Source organism: Meriones unguiculatus, chromosome 18, assembly GCF_030254825.1.
Source record: "Meriones unguiculatus strain TT.TT164.6M chromosome 18, Bangor_MerUng_6.1, whole genome shotgun sequence".
NCBI lineage: Eukaryota > Metazoa > Chordata > Mammalia > Rodentia > Muridae > Meriones > Meriones unguiculatus.
Genome location: NC_083365.1, coordinates 46,963,566 through 46,974,193, shown reverse-complemented (window position 1 = coordinate 46,974,193; position 10,628 = coordinate 46,963,566). Strand labels below are relative to the sequence as shown.

The following is a 10,628-nucleotide window of genomic DNA, read 5'->3' as shown; positions in this document are numbered from 1 at the left end:
AAAGCACTCTTACCCTCTAAGCTATGCCCCAGAATCTCTCCCTGACAGTATTCTTAGTATTCTTCACATGCAAACTTTCCAAAGAACTTAGGACAAAAAAAAAAAAAAATATATATATATATATATATATATATATATATATATATATATATATATCTTCCTTCAAAGAGAAACGTGTAGCAGAAATAAAACAGGCCTGGAACTGGAGAAAATAGAGAATGACATTTATTAAACGCTAAATATTAAAACAAAGCCATCTAAAAAGGAATCCAGGGAATTCCCTTTACCCCTCCAGGGCCCTCCCACTCCCATCACAATAAAAACATTATTTTTGTGTACACAATAACTAGCAAAGACTAAAAGAAACAAGGCTTCTAAAAATGGCAGACATTTTGCTTAGGGGGGCCTTGATGAGTGAGGTCAGACAGCACAGAAGCACCAATTACTTCTCCAGTCTTCTAGGTAAGAGGCTAGGTTCAGGGGCCCCTGAGCCTGTGACAGCAGGCTGGCTGGAGCCACTGCCCGAAGGCCAAAAGCACACATCATTGATCGCATCCTCTATTTGTTCCGATATCATGTCTTGTCTGTGGTCATTGAGCGCCTTGGCGAGCCTATCCATAGCTAGAAGGGGACACGGAGAAAGAGTTAGTGAACATACAGGTAGAGCCCACACAGAGCTAGGTCATGGCAGATTATCAGAGCCTCTGTTTGTGAGTGCTGAGGTCAGCCCTCCCTTTTTTTGGGATAGAACTTGAGGGCAAACTGTTCTACGTCTTCTGGCTCTTTTTGAATTTGGTAATCAAATCATCAGCCTTCTAGAAATAGACGGTCTATGTCAAAGTCTGTACTGTGGCTTATTTGCCTCTTAACCTTCACTGGGTTTGATTATTTTTGATATAGTGTCTTTCTCTGTGTGGCCCGGGCTAGCCTTGACCTCTTAGACCCCCTGTCTCCTCCCAAGTGTCAGGATTGCAAATGTGAATGACCCTGTCTTTTCCACACTGGACTATAAGATATTTCTTTAAGACAAATTTTATGAAGCTCGCTGCTTTAGTCTCAGCAGGTAGTGTCTGGCAAGTAATGAGATTCTATAAATAATTATTCAAATAAACACGTGGAGCGTGTGGATGCTGATAGAACATGCAAGGGCTGCCATGACCGCCTGCCCATCGAATCCATTAGGCTCCAGTCCCACATGAGCAAGAACTGCTTATTAGAAAGAAGGCCCTGGTCTAAAAGATTCTCAAACACATGGCAGACACAAAACATGGTATACTCAAAAGATGAAATGCAGGGACAGGTGGGTACTTAAGGGATGGGTTGCTTCCTGTTTACAAAGGAGCATATAGAAGCTGTTGAAGGCAGAATAAATGAGTCAGGAAGGAATTGATGGGGCCTGGATATTTGACCAGGGGTGAGGATGACAGCAGCACTCACCTACTTTTAGTTGAAGGTGTTTTTCTGCAAAGAGGAGGCAAAACCAGCCAGGCTCCTTACACATGTAGGATCTGCCACTGCATAACAACAGCTTGTTGTCCTGGAAGCGCTGGAGAAGGATCTGCTCTTGTTCAAACGTGCACGGGCTCAGGTACTAGGGAAAGGGAAGGGGGCGGGGCTGAGCACAAGTCCAGTTAATGGGTAAGCCCAGGCCTGCCCTTTCCGGAACTCACAGTTTTCAGGTTGATCCAGAGGAAGAGGCCAGAGCCACAGTTGGAAAAGGGGATATTCAATTCCCTCAGCTTCTTAGTGACATAGCTGAAAGCCTTCTGGAGCCGGCTGAGGTTAATAGGCAGGTACACCCTGTTGATCCATTCTGGATGGGGAGGGAAAGAACATCACAGATCTTATAGCTGACAAGGCAGGGGATTGGGGGGGGGAACACATTCTTCCCAAATTTTCCTTAGCTAGGCTTCAGGTGAGCCATGAGCCATTTCTATACAAGAGTGGCTCTGTGTTGTGTCTGAACTGGTAATATCCACACACACATTTCTCATATAAGACTCCAGAGGAGACAGTGGGCATCTTAGTTGTCCGCTGGAATGTTCTCTTTGTGTAGGTAATGGAGGCCTGTAGCCAGGAAAGCCCAAAACGAGGACAACTGTTGTCAACTGAGTGATGCTCAAAGCTTTCGCTTATGCTATTGGACCTGACACACTGGGCTTGGGGCAAGCCAGCTATTATCTGGGACACTTCAGCACCACTGTTCTCAGAACTAACAGACAAAGAGTGACCCGAGGAGGTTGCAGAAACCTTTATGTCTGTGTTATACTTCTTTAAAAAGTTTTATTTATGCTGGGTGGTGGTGGCACATGCTTTTAATCCCAACACCCAGGAGGCAGAGGCAGGTGGAATCTCTTGAGTTCATGGTCACCCTGGTCTACAGGACAGGAGAGTTTCAGGACAGCCGGGTCTATAACAGAGAAACGCTGCCTTGAAAAAAATTAATTATGTGTGTATGTGCCAGTCTATGGGTGTGTAACAGGCACTCATGGAGTCGAATCTTCCGGAAACTGGAGTTACAAGAGTTTGCTTGACTGATACTGGGAACAGAACTCAGGTCCTCTGGAAGAGCAGCACATCCTCTTAAACACTGAGCCATCTCTCTAGGCCCCTGCCTATGTTATATTCCAGGGGCAGCTAAAAGAAAATCTTCGAGGATGCAGTTTCTAGGTCATTCTTAGGTACACCTAAGGCCGAGAACAAGTTTTCAAGGGGCTGAGATCTGGTTCCTGCCACATATAAAACAAGCTGGCGCCATGGAGGATTGGTAGCCAGTAAGGTTTCTCCTTTCTATTTCTTTCCCCACCCTAAGCTAAAAGCAAGCCATTTACTTCTAAACCTGTCTAACTGCTCTTGTTTCTTTCTTTACATCCGATAGATTGTCTCAATATAGTCCATCTACTGGTTTAAACCTTCTGGTCTGGAATCTATTATAGGAGATGAAAGAAAAAGAGTCTCTTCTATGTTTGAGCCATAGCATTAAAGGGGAAGGTCTCCTCTCAAGTCCAACAATCTCTTGAGGTCCCTGGGGAAAATCTAGGGACCATAGATCTAGCTAGACAAACTCTCCCCCAAGCACCCTTCTCCTCTGTTCCCTCTAGAAATGATCTTTATCCATATTGGAAAAGTCAATGAAAATGATGCCACTGTCTGCAAAAGAAAATGTTTGCCTGAGGCAAGTAGGTCCAGGAGAAAGAGACACGCTGCTCCCTGATGGATGTGGTGGCACATGCTTTAATCATTGGGAAACAGAGGCAAGTGAGGCAGGGCTCTGTGAGTTCAAGGCCAGCCTGGAATACATGTTGAGTTCGGGCTAGGGCTACATATTGAGACCCTGTCTCAAAGGGGGAAAGGAAGACTGACTGGCTGATGACGTCTGAGGTTTTTCACGTCTTAGGGAACCAATCACAAGCAGTTTTCTAAGCAAAGAAAAACTGCTAGACTTTCAGAATATAGCCAAACCTGGTTTCAGACGGGTCCCGCATCTTCCAGCCACACCCATGCACTCACTGATCTCTACCCTGTCCTCTTCTGAGCCTCATATCTCCACAGTTTAACTTCAGGCAGTGAACATATCCTCAGGTTGATTGAGTGCATGCTAGAAATGTGCTGCCCCCCCCCCCGAAAACCGAACAATCCCCCACAGCCATGAAGTCCAGTCAAGATGCTCTCCTAGGGTCCCGCCTGGTACCTCTGTCCTGGAGCAGTCGGTACAGCTTGTATTGAGCAATGCCGGGGACACCATGGAGGTAGCCAAAAGCCTTCACGGCAGAGGCCACCTCCTTGTTGTGGGTATAAAGAACACCAAAGCAGAAGCCAGACATGCCAAAATCCTGCAGGAAGAGAAGTTGGGGAAGGACATCTACTTTTTCTTGCCTTGTATTTCTGGCTCCCCTTCCTTCTAGACCAAAGGCAGTTTTCTGGGGCTTACCTTACTAGTTCCCCAGATCATGTGGATCTTCTTAGGATCAAGACAGCTAGAAAAGTTAAAAAAAAAAAAATCAAAGTTGAGAGAATGGTTGAAAGATGGATAAATGACCTCTCTGATGGAAAGGAGAGGGCGGACTTTGGGTTCCTCCTAGACAGTGTCTAACATGCCCAGGTTCGAGAGACAGCAATGGTAGCTAAGCTAGAAGTCGACACAAGGTGCCCCTGAAAAGCCCACAGGGAACCCTGGGAAAGATCCAGGACCCTCAACTTGACTGTGGCTCTACTACATCCGGTCTAAAACCACCTCCTTGCCAGCTGCCCTTTCAGGGCCGCCCACATTTCTAGAACACGCACACCTGTCTGCTACTGCCCCACCTTCGGTGACTCTGTTCCTTCTAGCAGGCATGCCTCTGTCTTGCACTGATGAAATCCTGTCCCTATGGTCAAATTCTAAGCCCTAAAAGCTTGAGTTGGGCATTTGGGACGTATTTATATTTTCAGCACTCAGGATGTGGAGGCAGGCGAATTAAGAGGCCAGTTTGGGGGTGGCTTTCCTTGATACAAACATATATGTATGTGTATGTGTGTGTGTGTGTGTGTGTGTGTGTGTGTGTGTGTCCGTGTGTGTGTCCATCTGTGTGTGTATGTGTGTCTGTGTGTATGTGTGTGTAGGTATGAAAGACACAGGTTAAAGCTGAGTGTCTTTTTGGCTTGCTTCTACCTCTCTCACTGCCCCCATGGCAGACAAGGTCTCTCAATGACCCAGAAGCTCCTCATTCACTCTCGGCTGTGTGGCCAATGGCTGCAGGGCTTTGCTTCTTAGCCTCTTCCCCAACACTAGGATCACATGTTGCTAGACTTTTTACACAGTTTTTTTTTTAATTTATTTATTATTTATACAATGTTCTGCCTGCACACCAGAAGAGGGACCAGATCTCACTGTAGATGGTTATGAGCCACCATGTGGTTGCTAGGAATTGAACAAGGGACCTTTGGAAGAACAGCCAGTGTCCTTCACCTCTGAGTCATCTCTCCAGCCCCCTTTACACAGGTTCTTGAAATTCAGATTCAGAACCTCTTGCCTGCATTTTACTGACTGATCTGCCACCCCCTTGACCTTTAGGGACACGCTCACTGCCTTGGTCTAGCCTTCACTGAGACACAGAATGGCCTTTGGGCTCAGTACTCATGGAGACAGAGGTCACTTTGCTCATAGTCACGGTTCCTACTCATGCATAACTCATTCTGCAGCACTAGGCAGGCAAGTTCCAACTTCGTGAAACCCCCGTGCAAAGCAGGAAGCTCGCGGCGCTTCTCCAGACACCAGTGGGGACAAACTTACTATTTTATGCTCAGAACACTGTGAAACGTGACAGAATCATCAAACACGGACAGCATGTAACTCTCGTCCACAATCACATGCAGGTTGTGCCTGTAGTTGGGTGAGATTAAAAAAAAAAAAAAAACAAAAACAAAAAAAAACAGATTTACTTCCTGTCTACAGTTTTCTAAATTATTACCTTTTATTTGGGGAGGGCCATGCCCATGTCTGAGTGGGCATACTGGGGATGATTTCTGGGTAGAGGGCCGAGAACAACTTGTTGGAATCAGTTCTGCCCTCAACCACATAGGTCCTCGGGATCAAACTCAAGTTTGTCAGGCTTGGTGGCATGGGCCTTTGCCCACTGAGCCGTCTGGCCAGTTCTGTGGTTTTAACTCACTCTCCCTTCCTACTCTTAGATACAAATAACATATTCCTGTATCCCAGTAGCTGACTCCACGACCACACTCGGGAACGCCCCATGTCACAAATGAAAGTAACGTCTTAAAACAGAGCCAGTTGCTTCAACCTAGGAGGGTCTCAGAGCTCACTGATTGTGAATTTCACGGGATCTAGGATCACCTAAGAGACCAGCCTCTAGACACAGTTGTGAGGAATTACCCCATTTAGGTTCACTGATGTATGAAGACCAACTGTAAAGTAGGTGGCCTCATTTTCTGGTCTTGAGTCCCGAACCACAAACACACACACACACACACACGAGAAAGCTAAGGAGACTGACTATTCTTGCTATCTCCTTCCCATGGATCCCAGCGTGACCAGCTCTTTGAACCTTGACCTTCCTGCCATGATGTACCCATGAACCACGAGCCCAGATAATCCTTCCTCTTGCAGAGTATTACAACAGCAACAGGAAAGCAACCAAAGATAGCTGGAATTCACACTCAACTCCATTGAGTTCTTGGGGGTAGCCTCCTGAATTCTCTGGTCTGTCTCTCTGCTGGTTGGTCTGGGTAGTCGGGACATTTGAGTACTGTTTCTAGAAAACAAGTTCTGTCCTAGAAGGGCCGCTGTGGGACTCCAGAGGCAACTGTCATTAACCTGTTCTTAGCAGTGACCCTGAAGGTCCTGCAGTGACCGGCCTCTGAGCACCTGCCATCTTTGGCACTGCAGCCCAGGTACTTTGGAAACAGGTACTGGGTTAAGGTACTTCTGCCGCGGTGAGTTTGAAGGCAGCAAAGCCATGCTGCAACAGCTGCATAAGTATCTGTATGGGAGGAGGCTGAGAAGGAAAAATGTGAGAATGGGCCCTCTTTTCCTCCATTGGTTAGTCTCCCTGCAAGGCCTAAGGCAGAATGGGACTCTTAGGTGTTACTTCTGCTTCTGACTTCTTGCCTACGAGTGATGGGGTGGAACACGTACTTCTTGGCAAAGATCAGGTAATCTTGCAGTGCCAGTCCAGTATAGACACTGCCCAGAGGATCCTGTGGGTTGATCAGCACAAGGCCTTTAACCTTTTTTCCCTGAAAAGAAATCCAAACACAAAGGTAAATTCAAGTCCTTTATATCTACCCCCAATCCTACCAAGCATCCTTTATGGCTTGGGACATCTAACGTAGGACACCTGAAACCGCCTGGATAGGATCTCGTGCATGCAACTCCACACTGCCGGCAAAGTGGAAAAGAAAAGTATTCTGGAAGTTTCTGCGGTGATGTCAGCCACTTAGAATTCCTTGCTGTCTTTCCTAGCTAGGGAAAGCCCCCAATATCTTATATCTGAGTCTTATTACTCAACCTTTTCAGGGCCAACAGTGATCATCCTGAAATTAAGCCCCAACCGCTTGCCCTTACCTTTAGCTTAGCCTGAGCCAGGGTAAACTCGAGCTTTTCCACGGTGAGACGGAAAGTGTGCCAGTTGATCCCGATGGCCTGGGAGACACATGCATCTGAGAGGAGCTTGTTTCTGAGCCCACTTTCTCATAGCCCACAAGCCCTGCACAGTCTTTGGACTTCATGTCAAGGTGTTGGCCCCACATGGCTTCTTCACGCTGGCACCTGCCCTGCTCCCACTATCACTTAGAGAATAAGGCCCCTCTGTCTCCTCAGGGCTGCTACACAGTCCTTTGCCTCGTGGGCTGAGCAAGAAAGGGGCCGCCTTCTCACCTGGCTTTCCAAGTAGACAGGAATAAGCTCGACTTTCGAATAGAGGTAGGAGCTGAAAGCAAAGCCACAGTGGCATGGTGTGGGGATCAGAAAGGCATCTAGGAGCACAAGGAGACAAAGTTGTCTTCCAGTCAAGCTGATCGGTAAGATTCCCAACCCAAGGAGACAAGGGTAGCAATCCCTTCTTCCATCCTTGAGCTCAAGAGCCATAAAAAGTGGTCCATTTTTAAACATTCTTTGGGGAGCAAACTGGAGGAGGCAAGCACACTGGAGGAAGCTAAGATGGTGTCTCTTTATTGACCTAGAGCTAGGCTGGCTGCCAAGCACTCTTTAGGGATCTGCCTCTGTCTCTGCCTCCGCAGCCTTGGGATTACAAGTACATGCCACCACTCCCAGCTATTTTATGTGGGCTCCAGGGATGAAACACAGGTCTTTGTGCTTGAGTGACAAGCACTTTCCCTGACTGGGCAGCTGTCCTCTGTAGCAAACTTCAAAAAGAAAGAAAGAAAGAAAAAAAGAAAGGAAGGAAGGAAGGAAGGGAAAGAAAAGAAAAGAAAAGAAAAGAAAAGAAAAGAAAAGAAAAGAAAAGAAAAGAAAAAAAACAAAAATCTGTCTGTACTAAGCTAAATGTCATGCCCCAGAAAAGTTCCTAGCATTGGACCTGTGGATTAAGTATCTTTTCCTTCCCATTCTCTTGGCCTTGTGGGTCTTTTCATCTAGATCACCTCTTTGAGAACTGCTACATGTTTCTTCCACGTGAAAGGAGGGCTCTGACTCCCTTGATTTCTCAGAAATGATACAGAGGTATCTCTGGCAGGACAGAATGGCCTGAACTTGGGGAAGAGACCTCAGGCCAACAGGACTTCTCTTCCGAGGTCCAGTGCTTAGGTGTCCCTATCCACATGCCGGGAAAGGCAAGCAGAGCCTGCCGACTTACCACCCGGGTTACACAGAACCGTGGCCAGTGAAGAAAAGACAGAGGAGGAGCCGTTTAGAACCACCACCTAAGGATGAGGTCCAAGAGACAGAAGTCAAAATCAGTACCTGTGTAAGAAAGGTATGATGTGCCGCCTCCCTCCTCCCAAAGGGCAGGCCCCAGGGCCCCCCTTTAGCTGGACCTCCCCCACCCAGGGCCCTCCTTAACTGGGTTTTGCTGTGCCCTGCCCTCTGATGGTTCTTTCAGTATTCTACAGATGAGGCAGAGGGACCCTAGAGGACAGCTGACTTACATTTTCTGGATCAAGGGGTACAGGCGCCTTGCAGTAGCAGGTCAAGAAGTTAGCCAGCTCTTTCCGAAGGCTGCAGACAGGCCCAAAGAGACAGCATGGCAGGTACCCTTCCTCACTCAGGATCCAGATGACACTCTTTTAAAAACCACAGTATCCAACCTTAACAAGCTCTTTGCTACCCGGGCCAACCTCACCTTACGGGGCTACAGACTAAAGAAGTAACCTCTCCAGGGTCACACAGATATTGAGAAGTGGGAGAAGCCAGGTTTGAAGCATAGCTGGATGCTACTTTTGGAACGTTTTATTCTTAAGCAAATCCAGCCTTTTGACCCTGAATGCAACACTGTCATCTCCACAGTTCGTATTTGAGAACTGTGTGATCAAGCTTTAAAAATCAGACAATTCTCAATGTTTTAAATAACGATTTTGTTTGGGGCTTATTTATAACTATTGTATCTCAAGCTGGACATGCCTGCTAAGCATTTCCTGGAGGTTATTAGCCAAAAGTACTGGAAAGTCTATCTTAAAAATGGTGCATTTGGGGAGAGGGAATATGGCTCAGCGGGTAGATACTTGCCTAGAATGCATGCATGGAACCCTGAGCACCACAATAAAAGCAGGCATGATAAACACCTGTAATCCCACACTCAGGAGAAAAAGGTAAGAGGATCAGAATTCAAGGTCACTCAGCTGTATAGGTAGTTTGAAGCCAGCCTGTGACACATGCGATTCTTCCAATGATTATAGACATAATTGGAAATTGTATCTGTATATATACAGGTATATATCTACATATATCCATAGATCCAATGATTGATGAAAGGTGCCTGTGGGCAAGAGACCCTAGTTCTGAAAGTCACTTACAGGGGCTGTCCTTGCCAGTCACAGTGCTGCAGCAGGGTCTCGTCAATGAGGTTCATGTCACACTGACTCAGCTGTTGACAAATAGAACATGAAGATAGGCAGTTCAGGGAGGTCAAGTGGGGCCTTATTTTGTTCCTAGTTCATGTGTACGTCTCTGCCCTGAGTGCTTCCTCACAGGGAGGCTAGCCTTGTCATATACTCGTGTGTTTTAATGGGAAACATCTGACAGCCTCTCTAAGCCAAAGCTCTGGCCACTCTCTAGACAGTCAGCCAGGCCAGGGGCCTAGGTGTGTTGTTCTAGAAGCAGTTATCTTGGCTCTCCCCACAATGCCTGTGTTTTCCTCCTGGACCTTCCACAAGCCGAGGAGTATACCAGAAACTGGGCCCCAAGGGGTCAAGTCTCAACAAGACCCAGAACATTGCTTACCCTATCTGTTATCAGGTCGAGGCAAAGCTTGTTCTCGCTGGTACCAAGGTTGATGTAGCCCTGGAAGTGGAAGGAATCTAGCTCAGCCATCTTTCTCCATCCTAAATGGACCCCTTTGGGCATGCCAAGAAATTGCCATGGTAGATTAGCCCATTGGAAGATTGTACTATGCCACAAGACAGTTCAGTCGGTATCTGGCGATGGATGATGTTAAGTGTCAGAAAACTTCCCATGAACCTAACATTTTGCAGTTATCGGGTCCCCCATCCCCACCCCAAGAGACAAATCAGAACTGTGCTCTGTGAACCTTGATGGTAAGTGTTAGACTCTGTGAACCACTTGTGTCTTGAGAAAACCATCCATTTGACCAAAAGAGTGAAAAGAAGAAAAGCTGAAAATCTACCAAATGGCAGGCATAACCTCTCCGACTCCTTACCAACCAGAAGCCCTGCCTGTACCCATCTCTGCTATCACATGGAGGGACTTCCAAGTTACCAAGGAGATGCAGCCATTACAGTAGAATAGAGGTATGGGATTCAGTCCCTAGAACAGTAGATGGTCTCTAGCTGGCCATGCAAAGCTTAGATGGGAAATAGAAGGCAGCATGACTACAGCCAGGGACAACTCTGCCCTCTGAGTGGGGAGCTGCTGTCAATCCTCTTGGCTAAAAACCTTTTGTTGGCTGCTTGTTACCCTAGGGAAGACCACAGCCACCATCATACAGGGTGGCTGG

General features: G+C 47.0%; 1 protein-coding gene across 1 annotated transcript in view; it reads right to left on the bottom strand.

The window, feature by feature from the left end:
• Positions 1 to 203: 203 nt before the first annotated feature.
• Positions 204 to 10,628, bottom strand: part of Accsl (1-aminocyclopropane-1-carboxylate synthase homolog (inactive) like) — a 53,155-nt gene continuing 42,730 nt past the window's right edge. The window contains exons 4-16 of the mRNA XM_021627242.2: positions 9,896 to 9,955; positions 9,469 to 9,539; positions 8,605 to 8,674; positions 8,313 to 8,379; positions 7,376 to 7,473; positions 7,064 to 7,141; positions 6,635 to 6,735; positions 5,273 to 5,362; positions 3,932 to 3,977; positions 3,692 to 3,833; positions 1,671 to 1,813; positions 1,438 to 1,591; positions 204 to 621 (exon numbers count right to left, since the gene is read on the bottom strand). Coding sequence (XP_021482917.2) covers positions 443 to 621; positions 1,438 to 1,591; positions 1,671 to 1,813; positions 3,692 to 3,833; positions 3,932 to 3,977; positions 5,273 to 5,362; positions 6,635 to 6,735; positions 7,064 to 7,141; positions 7,376 to 7,473; positions 8,313 to 8,379; positions 8,605 to 8,674; positions 9,469 to 9,539; positions 9,896 to 9,955 — 1,299 coding nt within the window. The 3' untranslated portion in view covers positions 204 to 442. The remainder of the gene's footprint in view (positions 622 to 1,437; positions 1,592 to 1,670; positions 1,814 to 3,691; positions 3,834 to 3,931; positions 3,978 to 5,272; positions 5,363 to 6,634; positions 6,736 to 7,063; positions 7,142 to 7,375; positions 7,474 to 8,312; positions 8,380 to 8,604; positions 8,675 to 9,468; positions 9,540 to 9,895; positions 9,956 to 10,628) is intronic.